The sequence below is a fragment of the Anser anser genome (assembly GCF_964211835.1).
Source record: "Anser anser genome assembly, chromosome: 1".
Taxonomy (NCBI): Eukaryota; Metazoa; Chordata; class Aves; order Anseriformes; family Anatidae; genus Anser; species Anser anser.
This window is the reverse complement of record NC_139720.1, coordinates 50239613-50267612: the sequence shown is the minus strand read 5'-3', so window position 1 is coordinate 50267612 and position 28000 is coordinate 50239613. Positions and strand designations below refer to the sequence as shown.

Genomic DNA, 28000 nt, shown 5'->3' with positions numbered 1-28000 from the left:
CAAAGTGATTAGATAAACTGTTTTATCAAAATAGCGCTCAAAATACTGAATGAAAAAAAAAGTCATACCATGGCAAATCCAACATCTGCCTTCTTCAGTGCTGGACCATCGTTGGTACCATCACCAGTTACTGCTACAACTTGCCTCTGATCAAAGACAGTGCTGTCAATTATACCTAAAATAAAATGACGTCTCAGTGTCAATAGTTCAAAACAGACAACAAAAATTGAAGCTGAAAGAGAAATCCATTATGTTCCTCAGAACCAAAAATTGTGCTGGTTCCCCCGCTCCCCCCATGCTTAGGAAATAAATCAGCTGGCAAATGAATATACACTCATTGGCGTTTCCCACTATTCAAAATCCTAAGGAAAGTTCTGTTTCTAGAAAAGAAAATCTAGAAGCTCAAATGGTTTTTATTTACCTTTTACTAGAGTGTGTTTGTCAGTAGGAGATGATCTTGCAAGAACACGAAGCTTTGGCCAAATTTTATCTATTCGCTCTTGCTCTATCTGCAAAAAGAGGTTATATTTTGCAGTTATGTGCCTTAACAAAACAGCTGCTGATCTAACTTAAGTAGTCAGTGTGCTTACCTCTCCTTTTTCATTGCGTATTCTCCTGTTAAAATCTTTGCCCTCCAAACACAGAAAGTCTTCACCAGGATTCAGAATACCACATTTTAATGCAATAGCACGAGCAGTGTTAATGTTATCACCAGTGACCATACGCACAGTTATGCCTGCACGCTGACATTTTTTTATTGCATCAGGTACCTATATGCAAAAAAAATGACAGAGTTGGACTATACAGTCACTAAAGAAATATAGACATGTGAATGAATTGTCTTTAGCTCAAACGAGGATAACTCTTATTTTAAAAATCAATACCGTTGTTATGGAACATTTAAAAAAGTTCAGTCACCTTAATTCTTTTCCTGAAAAACATATAAATGGCTATTCTGGCAAAGGGTGGTTCTTTTTTGTTTTGTTGCCTTCCCCTCACCCTGCCCCCCCCGTTTATTTACCCTCTTCATTTTTCATCTACTGCAGCCTTCAAAAATATCACACACAAACCCCATAATACACTATAGGGTGTAGTAGTAGCAAAAAGGTACCAAATACTGGCTTTACATTTATGATTATGTAAAATAAAATACAATTCACACATCAGCCCGTGTCAAGTGACAGTAATGTGGATCAAAAAGGAGTCCCATTTACATGCAGCATTATAGTTTTCACTATTGAGAATTACTGCTCTCCATAGACCTCAACAACAAGGAGAGTTCCTTAGCTCACTTCTCAGATCACAAACCTTCCTTCCCATGAGAAGCTGGCAGCAAACACAATGGCTAAATATGATCCTAACCCATATTCTTAATATTCCTAGTGGTTAAAAAACCACACTAGCTGTTCCATCTACTGACACACTGCTTAGTAAGCGCCTTAAGTCATTAGTTTGTACAGAGCTTCAGTAACACAGCATAAGTGACGTTAAGAAGTTTTAATCTGCTTTTGTAGCTCCATTAACTTTTCCCCCCAATAAATTAGATTTTCATCTATTAACTATTCTTAAGACATGCAATAGCAATTCAGTTTCTTGTACTCTTTGCATGAATCAGGATCTGCTTTAATAGTCACTGCAGTTCACTCAGTGATCCTACCTCAGGTCTCACTGGATCTTCAATCCCAACAACAGCAATGCATGTCAGACCAGTAACAATGTCGTTCTCATTGTCCCATTCCGGCTCTGGTTCCCCAGCTGGGAAGTCTCTGAACGCTAGACAAATGGTTCTGAGTCCTTCAGAAGCCATCGGCTCAATTACAGTTTTTACGATATCATCTCGGTCCCTAGGTCTGAATACCTTTGGTTCTCCATTAGCACTCAGTATTTTGAAGCACCTGAAAAGGAAAGTTTAAGTAGTTATCAGATGTTTACCAAAGTTCAGTTTGTTGTGGAAAATGGCTTGTTAGCCAACTCCAGTAAGTTTCCACAAGTTTTGTTTTCACTAGACTCTCTCACACACAAGAAAAAAAATACACAATAGCAGCAACTCTAAGGTAATCTCCTCCATATGCACTTAATCTCTTCCTAATTGTAAAACATACCATCTGCAGAACGTTAACTGAGATGGCTGGCTGTCCTGGGATGAAAATAATGTCCCCTGAATTGAGGAAACGAAACACTAGTTGCCTCCTAGAAGTAACCATTTCTGTACTGTACATCAATGTAGTGCCTACGCTGTTGGAGTCAGTTAATCTAGTTTCAAGTTTTCCCAGCAAATTGTCCCACCTTGTTAACAGCTGCAATCATCACAGAAGTACAATGAACTTCCAGAACATGCACATGATGCTTCAACAGCTGTAAGCAATAAGCTTACAGCACTAAAACCAAACTCTGATGGTATGATGAACCAATCCTAACATTCGGTGTAAACCTTACTACTCTAAAAACAAAAAATATCAAAATGTACATTTCAAATTCAGACTATTTGGCATAGAGTTCTTAATGTGGAGCATTAAATTAAAAACAAATAGTTAAAACTGACTGAAAAGTTTAAGAGGCTAGACTCGAAATAACATATTCAAGCATTTCAACTCACGCTTTTAGTTTATTTCTTCATGCCATAGATGCCACTGCTTTCATAGAGAGCTTATATTGATGCCACGAATATAACAGTAACAAGTGCATTTAACAATAAATGTAACTTTGTTCATCTGTATCCTTACTAAAGTTTTGCCATAACGCAATGCCATAAGCACTTGTTTCACCAATCAGTACTGATGTGGCACTGAAAAAAGTAAGAATTTATGACACTTTAAAAACATCTGGCAGATCTGACAGACAACTACTGTTACATACAAGTATTTTAGTCCAGTGGTTTAGGAAATTCCCAGGTGCAATACATACAAAGTTTCCACCGCAGCCAGGAAATAAAGATGAAGCAGTTCCTTTATATTTCTTGCTATTTATCATAACTGAAATTTGAAGTCTGTCCTTGATTTTGGTTATCTGCTCAAATGTCAGCAACCACTAAGTATATCTTGCATTAACTCTAATCATAGGGCTTGCAATGATTTCAAAGCATTCCAAGATGAACGCACGGAAACCAGTAAGTTTTATGTAAAGGTTTAATTGAAACTCACTTCAAAGATTTGACTTGAGACATGATTGTAAGGAAAGAGGAAAAAACTATTGTGCTTTAAAATTTTTGCAGCATTTTTCTACCCTTACTAGCAACTCCTTTGTATCTTTTAATACATTTTTTTTATATATATGTATGTGTATATATATATATATACACACACACACACTTAAACTTTCAGTGCTCAATAGTCATACATGTGATAGTAGAGAATGAGCAGCACAGCTGACAAACCATGTTACCAGCTCTGTGATTAACTTCTTGCACAGTATAGGCAGAAGGTAAAGAAAATGGCTTAGGATGCTAAGACTTTCTTAGACAGTGCTGCTCAAATAGCTTTGGGATTACAGTATGCCAATATTATCTAAATCAGTCTAGGTTTTCTTGTTCTTTCCTAGATACCATTATTATTTATATCTCAGTTGTGAACCTAAATGGACCACAGGAGTCGGGACTGAATGAATTCTAGCATCTTCTACAGTTCGGTTATTCAACAAGGTAGAAGTAAGGCAAAAAAAGGCATAGTTACTCACTGATGAAGATTGGGTTAAAATTTAGCTATATAGTAATTCACATCTAAATCTAAATTCTGTATCAAAAGGAACTGGAGTCCTTGAAAGACTGACTTTTTGTTGTCAGCACGTAATTGATGGAGAAGGAAAAATTTCATCTTTTCTCTTTAGTGTATTAGTACATCCCTAAGCAGTGGTTTTGGGGGCTGTCTGCAAGCAAAAAATTAAGCTGAACTAAAGAACACAATTTTATGTGCTACACTCACACAAACAGTATGAAGTTAAGACTAAAAACAGACTGGCTACAACTGCTGTTTCTAGACTACAGCATGCATGCATGCCTTCTCACCTGTTTAGGAGTTACCACAGCCTTTTCACACTTTAAGGTTTGTCCCAGTGGTGACACATTGCTTACTAATAGTCTAATCACTAGAACAAAAAGCCTCTACTGATGCATAAGGAAACAACTTGCTTTGTCACATTAAAAAAAAAAATCGCTCTCTTGGTCAAGTTCAATCTTCTGTTACAGTAATCAACTTTGGCACAAATTTACACAGTCTTTTTAATCTCAAAGTAATCTTAAAGTGATCAATTTTGCAAAGTCACAAACCCTACCCAGATTTTTAAGTGGATCAGCTGTCAGGACTTTCCTGGAACATGGGTGAGTATTTTTACCAACTTAAAACTAAAATGGTTTAATAACTAGAGAATAGTGCTAATCAAACACTTTCCTTTATCTGTGCAGAGTTTACATGTTAAAATGAAAGATGACCAGCTGTACTTCTGCTTTACACTTTTTAGTGGGCTAGAATTAAAGTAACCCAAATGCTACCGGCACACCTCACTGTATAAAGTCAAATAACTGAGGGAGAGAAGCCAGGGAGCTAGCAGCTATCCCAGGGGTACAGGACTGTTGCACTTGTTCACGAACAGAGCTACAGAAATGATTTGCAGTCTATGGCATAATGTTGTTTAGCAGTTTACAGACTCTCAGCCTACCACAACATTTAGCCGAATTAGAAGTGCCAAAGTATAATAGTAGTTGTTCTTACTTTTTAAGAACTATCTCAGAGGCACCTTTACTGAATATCCGGAAACTGCCATCAGAGTTTTTTAACACAGTACTCATAGATTTTCTAACAGAGTTGAAGGTGTACACTTTGTGCAACTTCTCTTCTGGTATCTCATTTCTTACATCCTGATAATCACGTTTTAAATCCAAGAGCAATCCCAGCAAGGCACATTCAGTTTTATTTCCAACATGACGTGGTAGGCCACCTTCTTTTTCAGGAGGCTGCAAGAAGAACAAGAACCTTCACTGATGAGGAGGTTAACTTATGAACCACTGAAGTACAGCATTTAGAACACAAGGAAGGTTAAGTCCAAGCTCAGCTCTGGGATGTAGAAGTTTTACTCTTGCAACGATTAATCTATAAATTCATAGGTCACAAGATCATACTGCTGACCTTTATAAGTGACTTCTGCAATCTATTTCTTAGGCTCAAAAAATCACCATGAAGTTTGTATCAAATCCAGAGATGACCTTTCTTTTTAGAGTTTCCCATTGCTTGAAATATCTGCCTGGATCACTTGAATGTAGTAGATCCCTGAATAATTGTTTTGCAAAATAAACACATAGATAAGTTTAAGGAAACTGATTAAAACATACTAAACGCCATTATTTCTGCTAAACTAAAGTATCTTCTCTTGTAACAGCTCTTCCTCAATGTCTTAGAATACGTCAAATCACCTGTTAGCCTTCTACTGGAGAAACTGTCTTTAAGCTTCTTAAGTCTCATTACAAGTTCTGTTTTCCAGGCTGTGGCCTATTTAACTTGTTTCTGAACTCTTTTCAGTATCCAGTCCTTTTATACCAGCACAAGTTGTTATCTCAGTAATGTGGGATACGCACAGACTAGTGCTAAAAGGAGTATTTTTTCTGAAGATATTTCTGTATATAGCTGTAACATAGCACTGTAGTTTGTAGCAAAAGAGGCTGAAGTACTTAGCCTGACAAGCCTCAAATAGCTAGATCACAACTACAATAATCATAAGGCAGTAATCCGTTTTCATTGTTCAGATCCGCAAGATCTCATGTTTTCACAGTACTGAAAACTCACACTTCTAAATTGTTCAGTTTAACATGCTCCCCAGTACAAGAGAGATGAGCATACTCGAGGCAAGTCCAGCAATAGGCCACGAAGATGAATGGACTGGAACACCCAACTAAGGGACTGGGTGAGCTTATAAACAGCTACTTTTTCTTCCTATAAAAGGTTCCTTAAGAAATAGACTGTGAAACTTCTCACATGCTACAACTGATCAGTATTTCAGCCTCATTCCAAAGAAATAGGTGCTTGTGATCTTGATATATCCCCTTAGGTACTGCTAGCAAGAAAATTCTTGTGGAGTTACCATCCTTATAGGCTGAAAAGTGACTTTTGTCACTTGGTTTTACTTCTGTTCAAGTAGAAAGCATTCAGAGTGGAGAATTCTACTAAATCTTGAAGTGTAATTATTTTAAAAAAATAAAACCTACTTAGTATATTTATTGCCTTGAAACAAACTAAATTATTTAACATGTTGGAATGACTTCAGCATGGAAGCTGAAGTGTTTTCTGGTGTTGCAGAAAATATGATGCACACAAGGGAGATTTGAGTATTGTCTGTGTATCAGAGGGATTTGTGAAGAGACAGATACAGTGTTAAGTATTTGAGTCCCTGTAATGCATAACAGTCCATTATTCTGTTTATTCCAAAATATTTTGGAAGTCTCAAGCTATTAGGAAAGGTGTTACAATTCCAAAGCCTACAAATTCATATTAGTAGTATCTGAAAAAAATCCATCAAGTGCATCATCCGGACTTGCATTTTTGCATTACTTTCTACATAAGCTTATGCTACCCTTACATGTCTGCTTTGAAGTAGCTCCCAAATCAAACTATTTGTTCTCCAAATATGGTAAACTGCCCTCCTTATAAAAACAAATTTAGACACACTTACGAACTTACAGGGAAGTTAGTTTCCTGAGATTGTATCTTTGAATCATCAGTAGAAAACCATTTCTGAAGTTCAGCCTCAAATGAACTGTTGAGCTATTCACCCTGCATACAACACACTTTACACAGCTTTCTGCCACAAACATTTAATTACTGACTATCATGTAGGCACCACTTTTCACCTTTTGAGGAAGATGTTTAGTTATTTGGTTAGAATGAAAAAATCTACTTACCAGTATTTTGGAAGTGTAAGCACAATTAACAGAAATCCCTGTGACAAGGTAACCCATAATCTTCTCTGGAATAGCTTCTGGTTCTGGAATTTTTTTGTAATGTTTTTCATTGATGTAGGCTTGGACCACTGTCATCCTGTTCATGGTCAATGTTCCCGTTTTATCTGAGCAAATAGCTGTTGCATTACCCATTGTTTCACATGCATCCAGATGTCTCACCAAGTTATTATCCTTCATCATTTTCTACAAAAATAAAAGCAGTTCTGTTATCCTTAACCACCGGTTCATGTTTCAGAAGTTTTCATTTAGGGTGTCCAGACTCAAGAGAGCAGTCGCAGAATGCACTCAGCTTTATCTGGATGGCTGCTGTAAGGATTTCCCCCATTTTGAACAAGGTTCCTAAACATAGGAACTTATTCTTCCACATCTGCATGGCAGACTGATACCAGTCACAGACTTATGAGGAAGTATTTTATGTTGATATTTAGAAATAGAGCAGAGGTACAGACTGAGCATTACCAATACAATATTAAAATATATTTTCCAAGGTAGGCTCTGTTCATTGGCTCGAGTCTGTTGTTTTTTGCTTGTTAGAAGGAACAAGTAAATTATGCCACAGACTTTTAATGCCATATGACATATTTTCAAGGATGCTAGTGTCAAACTTCACATCACGTACAAACTAAGAGCCTAATTTTTCAGCTAAGAGAGTGAGGACTACACAAGTTTCACAGGTCTAGCATTGCTTAAAAATCTTTACTTAACAGGTTTGGGGAGTGTTTTAACCTTTAAGATGCAGAGTAATTTCAAGTAACACAATCACAAAGACACTAGTAGTTAGTACTTTATGTTACTCAGTTTTAGAACACATCCTACACAGTTACTGTCTCTACAATGAGATTTTCTGATCAATAACCAGGCCCAGCTTGCTGAAGCAGTAAGATATGTTAAGGAACAAAGTCCATGAGTTAAAAAAACATAGCTAGCTGCTTATTATACAGCTTATTTTCTACAATATTCATCCCTCAAGGAGACTGCATCTGGAAGCTTTTGCAGTAGTTGCTTAACATGCTGGTGAGGTAAAAGTACGCATTGACAGAAGAATTTGTAAATAACAAACTAACTTATCCAATTCTAGCATGCTAATGCTAGAATGTTAACAGCTAAAAGCATTTATCATTAGTTGGCAACAACAGGCCGTCACTGCTCGGCATTCATGTTAGTACTCATTTGGAGATTAAGAAAAATACTGCGAAAGACTTCTTACGCAGTTCAGTGAAGCAAGAAAAGCAAGTTTCTCCTCAGTCTGTTGGGTGTATCTGATGCAGCATATCTTAAGTGAGATTTCACAGCTGATGACTACACCCACCTATCTCTCAAATCTGCTCCCTATCCACTTACCTTAACAGAATAAGCCAGCGATATAGTGACTGCAAGTGGAAGACCTTCTGGTACTGCCACCACCAAGACTGTAACTCCAATAATGAAGAACTTCACAAAGTACTGAATATAAATTGGTGTACATTCAGCAAGCCAAGGTCGCTTCTGAACCCAGAAGGTATCAATTACAAAATACAACACAAGGATAATGACCGTGATTGCAGACATCAACAAGCCTTTTTAAAAAGAGAACAAACAGATTTTAGAAATTTTTAAACATTTGACCGTACAGATTCTGGCTAAGTGCAAATACTCCTGCCTTTGCAGAAGTTACAGTTCAGAGGTAGTTCTCAGAGACATACCAACTTTCAGCGCAAGTACTTCCTCATGAATTTCACTTAAAAGCCTCTAAAATCTTGTTTTTCTTTTCACTTAATTGAAAAGTGTAGATCTAATTATGAATGGGAGAGAGCGGTATGTAAAGTAAATTGACTAAACAGCATAATAATTGAAAGAGTTCAATAGGCCTTCCATGACTATACTGATGACTTACTCAGCACAGAGAGAGGGTAACTGGGTAACTATTCACACCGTACTTTCTGCTGAAGCTGGAATTAAATATGGCAGGTAAACAATGTTCAGTGAAATAGGAATAATTGGGAAGACAAATTAGAACTACTGCTAACAAGCTCTGTGGCACATTTAAGATACCACAGCAAAATGGAGAAAAAATGGACCTGGCTGAAATAAAGCAACAGAAATCACAGAAGTGTCAGCTTTTTGTAGACAAATACGTCAGTGTTTGCACCACCCAAAGAAGCAGGACAGAAAAACGCATGCATTAAGTTGATGAGCATTAAGGGTATGTGGGGAATTAGAATAGGTTAAGAGGTACAAAAAAAAGGAAAAGAGCTATTTCAAAGACAAAAAAAATGTCAAGAGGTTATTTGAGAAGAATAACATATTACACTAACCATTATTGAAGCTTTATTTGGCTTTCAATGAAAAATTATCATTGCTATACAAACTATGAAGTGCTAAAGCTAAAAATTTTTAATTGCTCTTTGCTCCATAGCTATCTTATGACATAGATGCTTTAACTTGCTCTTTTTGAGCTGGGGGTTGGACTACAAGACTTCCAGAAGTTCCTTTTAACTTCTTTCTTTTTTTTTTTAACTCTTTCAACAACTCAACACAGAAGCATAGAATGGCTCGGGTTGGAAGAGACCTTAAAGACCACCCAGTTCCAACCCCCCTGCCATTGGCAGGGATGCCACCCACCAGACCAGGTTGGCCAAGGCCCCGTCCACCCTGGCCTTGAGCACCTCCAGGGATGGGGCATCCACAGCTTCTCTGGGCAGCTTGTGCTAGTGCCTCACCACCCTCTGAGTGAAGAATTTCTTCCTTATATCTAATATAAACCTACCCTCTTTTAGTTTAAAACCATTCCCCCTTGTTCTGTCGTTATCTGACTGAGCAAAAAGTTGCTCTCAACTTTTTCTATAAGCTTCCTTTAAGTACTGAAAAGCTGCAATAAAGTCTCTCTGGAGCCTTCTCTTCTCCAGGCTGAACAGCCCCAGCTGTCTCACCCTTTCTTCATAAGAGGTGCTCCAGCCCTTTGATCATCTTTGTGGCCATCCTCTGGACCCACTCTAACAGATCACCATCTTTCTTGCGTTGGGGGCCCCAGACCTGGACACAGCAATCCCAGAGAGGCCTAACGAGGGCAGAGCAGAGGGGGCCATCACCTCCCTTGACCTGCTGGCCACTCCTCTGGTGATGCAGCCCAGGATGTAGTTGGCCTTCTAGACTGCAAGCACACACTGCTGGCTCATGTCAAGCTTTTCATCCACCAGAACCCCCAAGTCCTTCTCTGCAGGACTGCTCTCAATGACTTTTTCTCCCAGTCTGTACTTACATCCGGGATTGCCCCAACCCAGGTGCAGCACCTTGCTCTTAGACATGTTGAACCTCATTAGGTTCACATGCACCAAAATAAATCCTGAAATAAAGTAACTAAACTTTTACATACTAGATAACAAAGCCTAAAATTCACACTGAGCTTCGTTGTTATTTTAGCTTATCTTTTATAAGCAACAGTTTATCAAATGTTTGATGAAACAGCTGAAAGAAAAGTAACAAACTAAAGGATAGCAGCAAGTCAATAAAATTTTTATTACTTAGCAGTGAAGCATGTATTAAGTGGAAATTCCTAAGCCTTTTGAAATACCAGCGATAGTCTAGTCAGCTCTACCACATTTTCCACAGACTTACGTCAACTTATTTTTCTCTAGGTGCATCACTAAAAGCTATGTTTACCTAAAAACATCTTTTATAACAGTTGTCCAATGTTATCAAGTTGGAATTGTCTGTCCTAGGAGCTGATACTTTAAAGCCTGAATATATTTAAATAAAGACAAAATTAAAAAGGTCACCAACATTATGCAGTCTCAGAAGCCATCAGCACACTTATATGCATCGGAATTTTACACTTCAGCAGCTAGCCTTGACTAGCTTATCTCCTCATGAACTATGCATGTTACTACTTTATTCAGAAGTGTGACATCAGCAAAAAGAAGACAGTGGTAAGGCATACCTGCTTTGCCAATCTGAACAGCTAGCTTTGTAAGTTTGCCTTGGAGAACAGATTTTTCTTTCTTTGGCAAATTTGCTCTCTTCTTGTCTTTCTCATCTCCATCCGCACCATCCTCACTCTTCAGTGGTTGCATTTCCATGGCTGCACCATCCTGGGCTTTAGCTTGAAGTTATAAGCAAATAAAATTTAGCCATTCTGGAGTCCCTGAAATCAATAGCACTTACAAAGCTTGATTACATATCAGGCCCAGCTGAACATATGTATTGTGTAGTACCTGTTACCCAGAGATGCCATACTATCCTTGAATATTTAAACAAGATATCCAGATACTAGAGAAGGAGACTTCAGCAATGTTTACTTAAGACTGCCAAGTTCATTTAAGCATTTGTTTTCAGAAGATTCACTTATGCTATGTTTAGCATAATTACTTGGAATATCAGGATACAATAAGCATTTTCATAGTAAAGTATGTATTCATTGTATACACTCAGAAAATAAGGACTTATGAGAAAGGATCACAGAAACTGCATTTACCTTTGTTACGGTTCTCAACAGCTCCATCTTGTTTTTTACCTGTCAAAGAGGGAAAGTTGTTTTAAATTGGCTGTGCAGAGTCCAACTCGGTGTTAAGGTTTATATAATAGATACATTAATATCTGTTGAGACAAGTGATTGCATTTCAGAAAGTGTAAAACAACCTGGGAGACAGAAGGCTGACTTATAACTTACCCTTAAAGTCTTAGTTAACTCACAAAAGCAACTCACATCACTGTTTTGGACTTTTCCCATACAAGACTGCTGTAGTATTATCCTACCATAGTCAAATTTGCACAAATTACTGATATAGACATTTATAAACAAGTAAATAGAAACACAGCAGAAGGCCTTGCCTGGCCAGACAGCTGTCCTATGGAAGTGTATTTAATTGAAGCAGGTAGTGAGGAAAGATTCTTAAACCTTTTCTGAGAAAGAGATTTGTAACACTAAAGGGATTCTGGTGGCCTCAGTCTTGCTCTGTTCTTTCAGCACTGTCAACTGTACCTGACTACTGTAACGAACTGTAAGATCAGATTCCACTTCCAGAATCAGTGCTTTTGCACAACACTGCAGAAGTTACTGTAATATAAAATATTTATAAATCCACACCAAAGCTTAATGGAGGCACAGCGCTGGATTACTGGATCTATGCTAACCCTATTTACGCAAGCATGAACATAATCTGTTGGCAACATACCAATATTAAAGCACAAGGAGAATATTTCACGTTCCTGACAAAATATCATTCCTACCTCTGTTCAGAAATGGAGATCAGCAAGAGATCAAGAAGGACATTAGAATAATGAAATAAATTCATGAATGAAATTTATGAATTAAATATTAAATGCAACTAAAACTATGCATCACATGTAGCTTATTATAAGGTCACTACCTTTTTTTTTTTGACTGGGTTTTCAGGTAAGAAGGTTTAGATATTATCTTGGCAAAAGACAAACTGACAGCTTTTCTCCTACCTAACGAAAGCTAAAGCTAAGCTATAATTACTACTAGCAATAGCTTGAAACGAAAGAACAAAATGGAAGAACATAGAACAAAACACAGATTTTTTCAGTCTCACTGCTATTTCATTTTATCTTCTGCCTTAAGAGTATGTAGACTGAAGTGTATGGGAGCTAGAAAAAATCAGAATAGAACTCAGCTAGAAGAAAATCAAGTTGTCAAGCAGCCTGTCTTTGCATGACATTTAATACCTCCAATGCACTATTACTGTAGACATAGTCTGATTTGATACATATAAAATTTTCCCCCCAAGCATCCTCAGAACAGCTGAGGAGGAAAAAAAAGTACGTTAATCTTCTCCAGAAGATGTCACTTCAGACTTCTTAAGAAGTCATCGTTATCTGCTAATTTCGTATTTGTTCTTTCCCAGTTCTTTTTTCTCCTACAAGAACAAAGTTCTACACTTGAGTTACTTCTAACTCCCTGCACATACGTATGCTTTCACTCTGAACCAAGCCATACACAGCCAACTAAAAATAGCCGCTTTAATCTCCTTAACGTTCAGAGAAGCTAATTTAGTTTAACCTGAATTTTACCAAGGAGAATCTTATCAGGCACATAACTTAAGGGAAAGAGGAAGTTGCTTATCTCAGGAGGCAAAGGGAAAAAATAAAACAGGTTTTCAGGCCCAAGGATACGCCAAAACACTACTTGTCAAAGAGACTTCTGCTTACATACTAGCAGAATATTAAAAAAGCTATGATCTTCACCGTGTCTCCTGTAGTAGCTAGCACTTTTGCTTGCTTCTTTCTCCTTCCTCTGTCAGAGAAGAATAAAAGATGGAACTGCTCTATACCAATCTCCTTCGGTGTTGCAAGTCAGCTTCTACTCTTAAGCTATCCCACTTGAGCTTGAATCTAATGCTGAACTCAAAGCAAGTTTCAAGAAGGGATAGAAACGTCTGTAGGTTAGGCCAACAAGCGGAAAAGCACAATTCAATGTCAGTCCCTGCACAGAGCACACACGTTCCAACAACTGCCACTTGAAGGCCACTGAGATTTCTAAACACATTTCTGCATGGCTTCCCATTACTGTTTTCCTGTTCCTTTGGGGAAATAGTACATTTCCCCACCAGGAACCTTCACAGACTCCGTCCCATCCAGTTAATCTCACAACAATTTCAACAGAAATTCAGCGGTGATCAAGTTCAGTCCTGAACGCGCCATGTGAGAGCTAGCATCAAAACATCACCAGTTAACATTTCTAAGCTTTGATTCTTAAGCAGGATAAAGGTTATGGCTTAGATAAGTGACTATAATTCTAGCTGCTCAAACGCTTCAAAATACAAAAGATATCCTGTTTCACACTTCACTGAAAGGCTCTAAAATGCTCTGGGTTACAATGTCCTCATCCTTCCAAATAGGAAGTTTACAGGAAAGCACCATTAGGTTTTTGTCTTGAGTACAGCTTTCAGATCTTCAGCTCTGGAAAAAAAGGGCTTGCACAAAAAACTGCCTGCTCACCTTTATAGGTCATATACGTTTAAGATACCCACAAGCTCAGTGCTATCAATGATACAAACTTTTCTGCTTCAGGTAAGACTTTTTCCATTCAAGAACTCACCAGACAAAACACTGTCAAAATCAGAACTAGATGCTCATTAGGTTGGTTTATTGTTGATAACGTCTTTGCTGTAAAGAAGTATTTGTTATGAGATGTGAGTGTACTTTGAAGTTACCATGTATAAATTATTAAACTGCCTTCTCATGTAAGGGTGGCTAAGAGTTATAAACTTTCCAACCTCTAATTTATCAATGAGATCTGAAATTTAATTAAAAATCCACATGGCAAGAGTTTTTAGTAGTGGTATACATTTCAGGTTACTGGACCTTTCTTCTGTGAAACCTACTGAAAGAATGAGTTTTAAGATTTCTGGCTCCAGATGACTAGAACACTTTTGCATCCAATAATATTTAGAATTTCACCCCTCCTTTTCCAGCAAATTAAGATTATTATGCCTACTTTTCTTGTCCTTCTTCTCTTTTTCTTTCTCCTTCTCTTCTTCATCTCCTCCAGCCCCGAGTAAGGTAAAGATGATTCCAGTCTGAGAGTTCACACCTACAGCAGTAACAACCATCCTCCCAGAGCCTTCCATCACATGTGTACCTGGAAGAGGGCATCAGGTTTTCCACTGAAACTTAAACAGTTGTATGCAGACCACAAAGGAAATCCATTCTCAAACTTCACACTTACAGAATCATAAGATTATGCATATAGAGCTCTTAAAACATAATAATATACATGCCAAAACTACCTGGAAATTAAAGCCATAAGCAAACACACAAATTGTTGTTCAGCTTTAGGCAACTGTTACTTCACTTCGACCAGGTTTTGATGAAGTTGCGCTGTTTCTGGATACTTCTAGGAAGCAGCCTAGATATGGTCCAGTTCACTAGATTTTGATCTCATAATTTAAAACAGCCAGTCCCCATAGAAAACTAACCACTTTCTTCAAGAATTGTCAAATGCTACACACCTGAAAGCAGCATAGGATCCCTGTCCAGAGACTTCTTAACGTGATCAGATTCTCCAGTCAGCGAGCTTTCATCAATTTTGAGGTCATTTCCTTGAATAAGTATACCATCAGCTGGCAAAAGATCACCTACAAAAGATGATTAGGCGTGTTGACTTCGGATCCTTCTTTACAAATAAAATAAAACTTCAACTTTAAAAGTATGTTTACCGTATTTCACTTGTGCAATATCTCCAACAATTATGTCAGCTACTGGTATCTGGATGACTTGGCCACCTCTGATGACCGTGAATTTCTGTTCTTGTTCAATACGGCTCTGCAATCCCCGAAATTGTTTCTCTTTACTCCAATCGTTGAAAGCTGTTACTAATACCACACAAACTACAGACAGGAGGATTGCTGCTCCTTCAATCCAGCCTGCTTCAGATTCTTCCTCCTCTTCACCAACATTTACTGATCCACATACTGTAGAAAACAAGTTTTAGAGATTTAAGTTTACATAGTTATTTCATTAAAAATGTTTTCCCAAACAGAAGAAACTACTAGAGATTGCTAAACATTTTCTTTGCCAGCCTTTGTCACAATTTTACATTCATTTTCAGTAACGGTAATACACAAAGAAGCTATAGAACCTGAAAGATAGAGCAGCTCAATGAAGTTAAAGCACCTAGAATTTACATCCCTGCTCCCTTGAGCATAAGAGAAATTGATACAAAGTTACCTGGTCCATATTATCTTGTTAAATGATTGATGATAAGATGGCCAGATTGGACAACTGGTTATCTACCTTCTGCTTTGTCAACATTTCCTACTTTCTCTTTCTCTTAATAAACCACATACAACTGCAAGCATTTGGTTTAACAAAGGCCAGATCCCTTCACCTTCTGTTTCAAACTATAAACATATCTTTGTTTCTTAAAGTGGAAAGTTACCAGTGTCATATTGCAAATCAAGGAAAAGGTAAGACATGCTGACTCCCCAGAGAAAGTACTGACAACTCAAATTGCTTAAATATTTGAGGCAAAGATACAAGTATAGTTGCACAGAAGCTTGACTAGTCTAAAACAGGACATAGATCCTGCTACTTGCACTTCGCCTTTACCATTGCTTTGGTTAGAATCAGCCCAGATCATGAGCAAGGAAGTCTTGCCTTTTTAAGTCAAGGTAGAATTTTAGCATTGTTGTCTTAATAAGAAACAATCAGCTGTGTTTCCAGACTTATCTCCCATCATATTTACAGTGTAAGCATGCTGGACCATAGGAATCAGTAGTGTAACATAGGTAGATAACTACTTTTTCAAATATTTACTTACATGCTTCATTCCCTCCTGGAGGCTGGTAAAAAGAAAGGCCCAAGGATACTACAGCTGCAATTTCTAATATAATTAGTGTAACATCCTGTAGTGCTTCCCATACTAACTGAAGAAAAGTTTTTGGCTTTTTAGGAGGTATAAAGTTCTTCCCAAAAACTGCTTCTCTCCTTTCTATATCTGCTGGATTTCCACTTAAACCTATTTAATAAGAAGACAAAGTTAGTGACACTCATTTGCATTTCACCTTCATGCTAGAAATGATTGATATTCCCCATTCACGGGGTCAAGTGCCACTCCATATTTTTGGAAACAATAACAAAGAGACATCTATCAAGTATAATTACTTAAGAATCATCCTTAAACCAGACTTGCTATATTTCATAATTCACAATTTGCCAATATAAATTAAAATTAAAGTATACTGACTTCCACATAACATGGCATGGCAGCAGAGTAACAGTAACAGACATTCTTGTACAAAGCAAACAGGTTTAGAAGATGAGATTGTTAGCAGTCACTGCTGTAGAGGCCGAGCAGCACCACGCAGATTTGGGATGGCCACTGGCTGGGATGCCAGCTCTGGTTCCCCTGGTAGGGGTTGGGTATTCAGAGACAGCATCCTAGGCTCCCACAGTTCTAATTCTAACACAATGCGTCTAATTAATAAAATATTGTGTGATAAATACAGCATCCGTAGTATTTATATTATGTACTGTTTAATTATAAAATGCTGTGAAAGTCTGGCAAAGCTCTCTGGGCATGACGAGGAGAGAGGAGCCACCTCACAGTGCTGCCTCCACCCGGGCAGCAGCCTATGGCTGTTCTGAAGCTTCAGTCTCTTGACACCCCTTCTGACACAGACAGAGTTTGTCTTGGGCACTGCGCAAGTGGTCCTTATGGTTTTTCACCTCAGCTTTCTTTCTGCTTTTCTTTCACCTGCCTTCTTTCTAAGGTGGTGTATTTCTTTCTGAATCCTCTTCACTGCCTCAACTCTTGCACCGCCCTTAAGGGACACCAGCGGTTAAGAGTGAGGGGCATTCACTAGAAAACACTTCATGTGTTTCAACAGTTAGAACAGTTAGCTGAGTCCTTAAAAATAAAGGAATACCAAGTCCAAGTATATTCAGTGCAAGGTCATGGACTCAAGGTCTTTCATAAGTACACCTTTACCTCAACAATTTCCACCTGCCTAACCCTTCACAACAAGTTTAAATATACACCACTAGCTTCCTTTTGAAGGCAGTATGGCCAAATTTCTGGATGTGTTCAGAGCAGAACTCCGAATACTTCAACCCTATCATCCCAAGCTTTATCATCATTAGTACCTACATAAAGACAACTACTGAAAAACTGCTTTTAAGAAAACCGTCAACCCAGCTGCTTGGGAATAAGGGATTAAAACATGCAAGGTAATCAACAAGTGTGAAACTGGTTTTCATATTAAGTGAAGTATTTAGCGTTTCTAACAGAACCATTACATGGTATTTCAAGACACTTTGCAAAGACTACTGAACTGCAAAGCTCAGTTTTAAATGCAAAAGCTACTATGTAATCACCTAACTGAAAAGCATAAATATTATCTGTGGATCATTTCAAAATCAAACAGATTTAAACATACCCTTGGTTTATACAGTAAGTTAGGTTTATTCCAGCACTGTTACATTCACCTTGAACTCACAGCTTTGGAGGTTTAACATAGGAACAATTTTACTGGTCAGCTGTAACACTATGCTTCTTTAAGTTCAAGCTTTGAGGTGCTTACCTTCTCTCTAAAACTAAGAGCACAGCAAGACCATTTTCAAAATTAAGCTATATGAGGGTATCTGGAGAAACTCTGGATAGTTTGGCCATTCCAAAAGGCTGCACCATATTTCTGTTTTACCAGAGATACTATTTATCTCTTCTTTTTAGTACGGCAGCGTTTAGAAGATCATTTACATGATGTCAGTGATACCATTTTCCTCCTCCCTTCACAGGAGGCACAATATCAGAAGTATACAGTAAAAGTCTCCGAAGAACGAAAAGCATTTTCTAACAAAGCTATATAAAGTTAAGCTACTATCAGCATCACTAAACAAAGACTAGTAAATACACCTAGCGAAGTTAAATAGCATTTGGATTTTTAGTATTCACCATAAGCAACTGTGAGCAGCTACTGAACCTGCTGTATTTACCACAAGGTTAGTAATTTCATAGTTCACAATCTACAGGCCCAAGGTCTGAACTACTGCACTACATTATTCATTACGTATTTTAACTAGGGTAATTTCTTTTATTTGGGTTTAAATTTGAAAAATATTGGGGAAGGGCCTAGCTGAAGCTTTATATAAAAATTTATTAGAAATCTAGAAGCAGAAACTACGAGAAAATCAAAATGATGTAGATCTATGGAAAAACCGATGGTGGTCCACCTCCCCAGAACACATGGGATTTTGCTATTACAGATGTGTCAAACATTCATTTATTCACATTTATATGAACTTGTACACATACAAAGGACATAAGTGTTAAATACTAAGGAGTAAAAAAGTGTCTTTTCTAATAATACTGGCAAAGGACAGTTCCCATTTCTCATTTTATGTCAGGTAGGTCTGAAAGGAGATACTGTCTACATTGTCAAGAACTCCAAAGCAAGAAATTACACAAACTGAACTTGTTCACTGTGTAATATTTCAAAACTACATGTACTTTAGCTGTGAAGCTACTGGCAGTTATGCAAGTCAGCATTTCCTATCATACAGAGACCTTCTGAATGGGAAGAAATGCCATAGGGCCTTGCAGACGTACACTCAAGACTTCAGAGAATTATAACAAGTACAATAAATTGCACAGAACAAAATCAGAATATCCTGAGTTGGAAGGGACCAAAGATCATTGAGTCTATCTCCTAAGCAGCCTTCATAGTCCTGCATAGATTTTCTCCATTAGAACTTTCTGTTTCTATATTTACAACTTGAATTTGACAAGAGACCTAGTTCTCCTACATTAATTCTACACCAACACCTCCATGAAAAATTAGTTTGCCTTATTAAAAATCTTGTTCTCTAAAAATTCATGTAGTGATTTAGAACAAAAACAGCATCTTTGCAGAAGACACTATTCTATAACTCAGTCTTTTCTGAGCTAATTATCAAGTTTGACTATTGAAGCCTTGCTGCGTTTATGAGCTGCTGTCACACATCAGAAAAGGCTTTTGTCTTTTATCAAGTTAGCAATTGTACTGTACTGTAATCAGTTAAATACATATAAATGTCAAGATCTTAAAAAGGAAAGGCCTTCGTCACACAGTCCTCAGGTACAGCAGATTCAATCTGTGGGAAAGGGCATCTAACTATTCTGTTTTTAGTATATTCTCACTCATGATTCCCATGCATTAATCTGACAGTTACTTTATGGGACATGAACAAAGTAAACCCTGCAGTACACTAGGCATGTGGTGCTTAGTTCATCCTGTTCGTCTACAATCACATGCTCCTCTAGCTCGCAGTAATAATGGGCCTTAAACCTCACAGACCACTGCAGAACTGGATTTCCCCCTCAGTTCAGGTACTCTTTGTAGAGTACTATGGATTTTTTCCACTGAAAAGAGAAATTGCCTTTCAATGCTATTCAGCAGGTCAATGGGGTGCTAGGAGACTGCTGCTCTTACCCAAGCGATGTTATGCTTCTTGCACACAGCAGTGCTTTGTGCGTGTGCACTAAGTTGAAGCCAAGAAACAAAGTTTGCACTCCTCAGGTTTTAGAGGTTTCTTCTTCAGCCTAGAACTGGTCTACCGGCAGGTCAGGCGTATGAGCTGGCTACCTGCTGTTTGGCAAGAGGAAGCCAGCTGACCTTCTGAAATCATTTCGGGAGTCTGAATGTAAGGCGTCCGGCTTCAAAAGCAGATCAAGCCAAAACATGCTACATGCTGATGTACCAAGAGGTACCTTACAGCATTAGTAGGCTGTGCTTGAGCCAAGGAGACAAACATTTCCATAGCATTTCTGAAGAACAGAAAGTACAGCTCTCAAGGTACTTCACTGCCACCAACATGAAGCTGGTTAAGAGCCAGGGAAGCACTTAAATGCTGAGACACCAGAATTTGCCAGTATCTTGACTTTGGTACTTGGTATCAGACACAAGCAACAGCAGGACTTCAAATTATCTCAAGCAAATAACTTGAACCTATCTTTCACAAATTAAAGCTCACAGCTTTCCTTTCAACTGGAAGAGATGACTAGATCTTAAGGAAAACTTCTGCAAGGCTCTCAGGAAGGAGACTTGTTACATTTATAGTCACATTCACAGAACGGCACTGAGCCTGAAATGGCAAAAACTTCTCTGAAGATGCTTATTTCTAGAGATTGCATGATCACTTTGCATACCTTCTCCCAATGGTCACAGTATGTCTTAGTGCCTAAAGCTGTATCAACAGTTGTGTATTGCTGCAATTCTCACTTGATCTAAGGCAGACTTGTAAGTTAGATATGGCTATTATGAGTTCACTTCAGTGCAGTAACAAAACAGACGACACCAGTTTGAAAACTGCTGCATTAAGGAATACAAGAAGTGGGTAGCAAAGCACAATTAACAACATATTAATAAGCCCTCCATTAGATTATTAAAACCTCGTGTTCTACAACAGCATAATCTAAATTGTGAACTACAGGTCACATGAACAATTCACAAAACATTCACACCAAGTTTTAAAAAAACATTGCTATGTTGTATTGCTATTTCATTTCATATCTGGATTCCTACATCAAAGTTCCCTCCTAAGTGCAATTTTGCCGCTAGTTCAAAATGGTGCACGCAGTTAGGCAAGCTGAAAACCCTTGCTTATTTATTATCACTGAAGTATCATCCTGTCTTACAGGAGTTAGAGACAGTTACTATAATAATAAAATATCTTTATAAACTTTATTTTTTTAGAAATAGCTTACTTGACTCAAGTTTTTCATAAGTGGAATTTCCTCAATAGTAGTGTGAAAATTGACTTACCTTCATTTGGTGAAGTTTTCAATTTTGTACAGATGCCCTGTACATCTCCGTAGCATTCCTGTATTTTATGCAGTGCATCTGTAGCTCGAAGTTCCATAAGAGAACGGAGCTCTGCAAGAGTGACTCCAAAATCTCCATGATTAGCTTCTTTGACAGCATTTTTTACACCAGTATATGCAACCGAGTTGTTTGCCATATCACCCATGATGCTTGCAGTCTTTAGTGTACACAGTTTCCAGTAAGGAACAAGATTTCTATTTAAAATATTTCCAAAAGGAAAATAAATCCTTTGGGTATGAAGACAGTCAGGACAGCAGACACATCACCCAAGTAAGAGACCCCTTCTGGAGAGATATCGTTGAGGCCGTCCCATGGCGAGCTGTGCTCTCCAAGCCAAATGACAGGTACAATCTGGGGAAAGAATAAACACACCTTCAGTTACATAGCACATTGTAAAACAATCCTTTTTGTATTGAGATTACAGAACCTTTTTCTGCCCAACAACAAGTTCTTCGTATTTCCTATCATATTTTTAGTCCGTATTCAGCTGGCAAAGTGACAAGGCATAAAATGGATGTTTCCAGTCCCAAAATAACCTTGCATTATTATACTTTAGAACTTCTAAGAAGAGTTGTAGCCTTTAAGTCTTAAATTCTACTTGGTACATCCCTGTGGTTCATCATCAACAGGAAACCTTTATAAACACCTTGGAGTAAGTCAGTTACCAAGAAAATGGAGTTTGGAAAATCCACCATGGGCGCCACACGTGGTAAGAATATACTCAAATTAGAAATTCCAAATTATTTCCAACATACCAGGAAGCCTCGGAGTTCGAGATGAGCAAGCTTTTTGTGCATTCGCATGAACTCATTTCTGCAGTCCTCAAGGAAAACAGTTTCAACACAAAGCTAATCAGCGCAGGAACTACATTTGTAGTGTAACTAAGTATATTATATCAGACAGACCTAGGTCTTAGTACATTTTCACGTCCAAACAGTTTTAGCACCCCACTCCAGCCCATTTCATCAGCCAAAGCCTCCCACAGCATCTGCATTTTATTATTTGCATAGAGCAACGAATTGCACAACGAATTGCACCTCCTACAGAAGGGATATAGGAGACTAAGGTCAGCTCTTCCATCTGATTAAGAGAGCACTGTAGCTGAGAAATTAACCCCAACCCACAGGACTCTCAACCTGCACAGGCACTGTTTTTTTCCCCACTCGGCTGATGCTTCTTTCACATACACATGTATCCACTTAACAGAACAGTGAATGCACAAACTCTTCATGCCTATATAAAGATCTGCTGTGTGCAGAAAAGACAGGAGTCTGATCACATAGGTCAGCTTAATCAACATGGCAGGGTGAGCACAAGTAACCATATATTCACCTGTGAAACATTAAGGCTGCCAGCCTCAAATGAAAAAAATAACCTGGGCACTTCCAGCTCAACAAGATCACAAGGTGCCATATGTCCCTTTGCCACCCCCATCACGCCATAAGAAGCATTCAAATCTAGTGGAACTCATCTAGAAACTCTGGTATTGTTGTACTGAGTGCTTACCACCTCATGTAGTCATTGCCTAGCAAAGGCAAGCAGTTACCAGACTATGTTGCTTTGCAAAGGTAGAGTCACATCGGAAAGAAAATAATTCTGACTATTGCCCTGCCAGGTCAGAGGACTGTTTGGCTCAACTACTGTGTTCATGTCTAGGTGTAAGCACCTGATTACCAGAAATTTAAGGTCAGTGTTGCAGCAGAGTCTCGGTTCTCTGCTCTGGAAACAATAGGCTACATCCGTAGCTGATCTACCACTTTGAGCACCCAGGCACAGCACTGCATTTGCACTGAAGACAGCCATTGATACTGAAAGATGCAGGAGTGACAGTGTCACTACTACAGCTGTTCTTCTAGTCCTATCACTGGAAAATCCTGAGAAAAGACCAGATATGGCTGCTTTCTGGAGAGAGATAGAAAGCATAAAGCAATCAATATTCATATGCATAAAACTTCCACATCCCAGAATACCAACAGGTTAAATAAATTAATTTCAGTTCACACCTTGATAGCTTTCTCCATGTTGCATGAAAAAAAAAACCAAACTACTACAGTAGTTTAAGAGCCCATTTCAATGGTGTTAACCTGCATTCTAGGATGCACTGATTTGATTAACAAGTATTCTTCAGCTGACTCTAACAAGTTCTACTACAGTACCCTGTAAGTAAAGAAACTCATGTAAGCTCATGTATGAAAGAGTGCTCTTTAAAGCCACACCACATCTTTAACTAAAGGCCAAAAGCTAGATGCTGTTGGCCAACTGGGAGCCTAGGATTTATCAGTTGGCATCTGATCACAAGCTGTGACAGCATAATAAGAAGCAGATCAGGCAAATGAGTTTGTATAGCTATGGAGTAGATGCAGCAGCTGCTAATTGTGCAAGAATAGACCAAGCAGAATGCCCCACAACTAATTACAATCAAAATTAATTCAAATTTAATTAAAGCTGGCCAGCCTTAAGAAAAGCTCAGCTCAAGCCTCTCACAGTAGCTCTGCACTTTAGGCCCAAATACTCCCAAATCCAAGTACAGATATGAGGTTAGGAAAAGCTACAGCTGTAGTCATTGCTAACTTCCTACTGAAAAAACTTTGCAATGGAGTACTGATGAGCCATGCCAAGACTTGTTTCCATGCGTAGTCATCAGAAGAGCAATAATATCGCTTAATCAGTAGCTCATACTATGCTTCACACTCCACTCTATCATTTTTGTTACATCTAGATCCATTTTCACTACGACATAATAATGTAGTGATTACATATTGCTAACAGGTTACACCTGAGAAGCCCTTTCGGTATTCTGAAGTACCTCAGCGATGTTCTAACATACCAACAGATCCGATCCTTAGGGTTCCCACACAGCTCCAAGAACTTACATTAATACTACAAGAACAGCGCAGTTCTGCAAATCAGTTTTAGTAACATTACAGACAACTCTGTATGACCCTGCTCAGAAGTAGCTCTGGAAAATTCAGAGGAACAGACTCTTTAAATCCTGAATGCTGAGCAAGACCAGTTCTCCAAATCATAAAACCTTTGTAAACATCAGTAACCGTTACACCAAATCGGATCAGAAAGAATCTGCTCCAGTAGCCCATTTTTACCAGGTATTTCAACAGACAACATAAAAGCACATGAGTACAGAATGGATGTGTATCTTAACCTAGTTTCTTTGCTGATTTCTACTGAAAAAATCTCACTACAAATGTCTTTAAGAAATATCCTTTATGAGGCTCGATGCCAAGCCTTGCAACATTCAATTGTTTCCTGTTACAGCAAGTTCCAACAGTCCACTGTAACAAGAAAGTGGCAATGCATAATGAAACTATAAACACTGAAACTCCAGTACCAAAAGAAAGTGTATTTCTTAAGCCACACAGGTCATCTAATAATATTTATCTTTCCCAGTATCAGATTATTTTGTTTTGATCAGTGTTCCAGTTCCAAATTCTTGCAACAGCCATTTGAGACCTTATTTGAGCAAGAGCTCCAAAGCATTATAGAGTTATAGCTCTGAAGCAATTCACCCTAAACTTCCAATCTGCTAATATCCCAAATTTTAAAATCAGGTAACAGTTATCAGAACTACCAGTCACTTGCAAGCCATTACTGAAGTTGCAGCTTATTTAAAGTTTAATTCAGCTGAAGGTATGTCACTGTCCAGCTGAAAGCTGTGCACCAGGTGGTAACGAGGGAGAAGTCAGTCTTCCATTCGGCACATCAACCTTGTCTCCTTATCACTTGGACTACCAGTAACTGTAGAGGTATTGTCTGTCACACTCAGATGACTAAAACTCCTGCACTTGAAGAGGCACCTGATGGAAAAAGTCGATACCGTTGTAGGCAGGATTCAGATACTCGTGCAAGTCTCTCTGAAAAGACTCCAGGGTTCTCCGACTGTAGCAGCTTCACTGATACGTAATGTCATTGTGGGTGCCTACCAGGAGTACAGCATCCTGAACTCCATACCCAAATCAATCTGATGTTGAATAACATCAGTATGCTTTGTTACGAGACGAAGACAATAATTCAAAAATCATTGAACCAAAGGTTTGATATTTTCACCAGTGCTGCAGGTTGCATCGCCTCGTGAGCCTCTGCAGTCGGATCAGAAAAGGCAAACTCAAAAGCCTGTGTGGGGAGATGTTTACCAAAGCATGATGAGCCCATAGCCTATAACTCTATCAGGTGCCACCAGAACACGGTGCGTTGACCAAGCAGTAGAAGAAGCTGTAATGTTCCGCGCAGTGTTTTAACACCCTAAATAGAAAACATGAAAATAGGAAAAAAACAAAACAAAACAACTGCTATCGAGACAGCCCTGAAAGTTGAGCATGTTTCAGAAAGGGTCTCTACAAGCAGTCCTTGACAGGCAGAAGCAATACTAAACCCTGTATTTGGAAGCAAGCAATAATCCTTCTTCTACATTTGTTAAAATTAAAGCCACCTTGCAGTAATAGTTTGAAGTGGCAACACACAATGAAAATGTGAACAGCAGAAGTCTGATGTAGCTTAATCACTATTGCCAGGACACACAGGACCTAAGACACCAATAAAGACCTACCCAAACCTTTCCAGTTATTTAATTCACATTTAATACTGGCTTCAAGGAGTAACCAATCTGCAGGAAACATTTTAATATGCATTAAGAAAATTAAATCTTAAAAACTCCAGCAAAATCTCAAGAGTCAAAGCTTCGACAATTACATATCCTGTGCTACTCAATTTATTTATTCATCTGCTTGAACACTATGCATTCAGACTTTAAGCATTAGCTGGTACTAGCATTTGACCTTCAACAACAGAGTAAAGCTGGTTGCTGTAATATAGGAAAAGGCTTGCAAAGTGATTATCTCAGGAAAGCCTTTGTTTAATCTAATTAGTTCAATGAAGACCGGACAGATCTACATACCAAGAGGCTGCAGTGATAAGAACTGTCCCCATATGTTTCAGTTGTTGTACCATTTTAATCTGTTTTTAACATTTTATAAAAGTGCTTTCAAAACACTGAAAAAATATAATATGCCTTCACATACGTTAGGTTGAAATCCACAGTATTGGGTATGTTCCATAGCCTCAAGCTATTGCATGATTAGGGAGGGGAGGAAAAAGTTGTCCATAGTATTATTATACTGGAAAGTAATTGTAATAAATTGACCTGGAGAGCATGCTGAAAGTCTGAGGTCTTCTGCTCTGGAGGGTCAGTTTTCTGTTTTAAAGAGACAGACCCTTCCACCAGCTTGGAATACTACAGAAATTCATCACCTGCTTCACAGTAAATGCAAGCAACTGCGAATTAAATGAGAGTCTCATAAAGAATAGCAGGCAGTTACAGGTCACGATCCTGCAGGTTAAAACATGCGTAAGCGAACGTGTAGAGGAGTCAAGTCGCTTCGTGGCACGCTGCTGCTGTTCTGGCATAGGCGTCTCAGAGCCTGGCTTCTGAAGGGGCAGCTGAAGGAAGATGGCAGAGCTAAGCGCGAGTGCACAGCCACAGGAGATGCTCAACAACACGGAGTTTTTAAACACATCACCTTCCAGCCCTACGTGTGCCTAGCAGCATTGTTCTGACAAGTTTTGTTTATTACAGCTCCTGTCTTCTAAGCAGTAAATTAATCAAGGGTTCTGAATTTTGCTGAGTTTTCTAAGAGAAATTTTATTTTGTTCTGAAGCTTAATCTCCTGGGAGGCAGATGTACTTAGCTGAAATAAAACTGGCTGCCATTCCAGACTCTGCAGTGGATGTAAACACTGGTATTTACGATTTACCTAAAGGACTACTGGTGACTACCGTGACCATGATCTCTGTAGCAGCCATTTCATCTAACATAGTTTGATTTGCTTTAAGACCCCAAACTAGTTCTTATTGAAATGACACCTAACAAATTAGGTCTTCAGTAGCCTGACGTAAATTCAGCAGGACAAATTAGCAATTTTCAGGCAAAGGACTCCCACATCTTTCCCTCCCTATTTCCAGGGCAGTAAGAGAAAGCTGTAACAGTCATAAAGGTGAGTCATTAGGCAACTAGTAATGGTGGATTTCAATCCCTTTACCATAAACATCGAGCTGCTGAGTTTTCCTTTGTATTAATGGTCATGCACAGCACAAAGAACATGACCTTCTCCTACAAAGCAGCTCACTCTGCAGCCTCTGCAAGGAGCCCAGCAAGCAAGCGGACATGGTTTTATAACACCAGGCCAAACTGCACTGCCATGCCTCTTCCAAGCCCTGGCACTTCCACAGTCATGAAGCAAGTTGTCCCGAACTACAATGACAGCTGGATTAAGAAACGAGACTGGAAAGTACTGTATGGAGTAGTCTTAGCAGATGAGCTGTTTTATCAAAAGCCTAAACTAATCACCAGCTTTCTGAAGGTATTTTGACTTTAACAAGAAAACTAAATAGAAGTAAGGAGAGACTGGTCAAACAAGCAGACCTTTAGAAAAACATACAGACATTTCCAAAGAACAACAGACTGAGACATACTGGGAAGCCCTAGAGAATAAAGTCAATGCCGTCATCAGCCTGTCAAATTACAGAAAGCATCCAGTGTTCCAGGTATTTAAAACACTAGGTGTTCCTATTTTCCTACTTCATGTTACGATGCTGAGTCATCCACGAGATGCCAAATACTTCTTTCCACACTGGTAACACTTCATGCCCCTAACACATTCAGAAGAGTTGAGTTTTTAACTACTCAATTGCTTTTTCTGGAAACAAAAATTATTCCAAATACGTCAAGGGGCCTCCTGCAGTCCAC

At 38.6% G+C, this 28000-nt stretch overlaps 1 protein-coding gene across 9 annotated transcripts in view; it reads right to left on the bottom strand.

Annotated features, from left to right (window-relative positions):
* ATP2B1 (ATPase plasma membrane Ca2+ transporting 1) overlaps positions 1 to 28000 on the bottom strand; it is a 63545-nt gene that overhangs the window by 13559 nt on the left and 21986 nt on the right. For all 9 annotated transcript variants that reach the window (XM_083819871.1, XM_083819876.1, XM_083819873.1 and 6 more), the window contains exons 2-15: positions 21184 to 21594; positions 16203 to 16400; positions 15100 to 15354; positions 14893 to 15018; positions 14379 to 14522; positions 11394 to 11432; positions 10860 to 11021; positions 8285 to 8499; positions 6884 to 7126; positions 4704 to 4945; positions 1658 to 1895; positions 591 to 770; positions 422 to 509; positions 69 to 175 (exon numbers count right to left, since the gene is read on the bottom strand). In XM_083819871.1, the coding sequence (XP_083675997.1) occupies positions 69 to 175; positions 422 to 509; positions 591 to 770; positions 1658 to 1895; positions 4704 to 4945; positions 6884 to 7126; positions 8285 to 8499; positions 10860 to 11021; positions 11394 to 11432; positions 14379 to 14522; positions 14893 to 15018; positions 15100 to 15354; positions 16203 to 16400; positions 21184 to 21388 (2442 nt within the window). In that variant the 5' untranslated portion in view covers positions 21389 to 21594. The remainder of the gene's footprint in view (positions 1 to 68; positions 176 to 421; positions 510 to 590; positions 771 to 1657; positions 1896 to 4703; positions 4946 to 6883; positions 7127 to 8284; positions 8500 to 10859; positions 11022 to 11393; positions 11433 to 14378; positions 14523 to 14892; positions 15019 to 15099; positions 15355 to 16202; positions 16401 to 21183; positions 21595 to 28000) is intronic.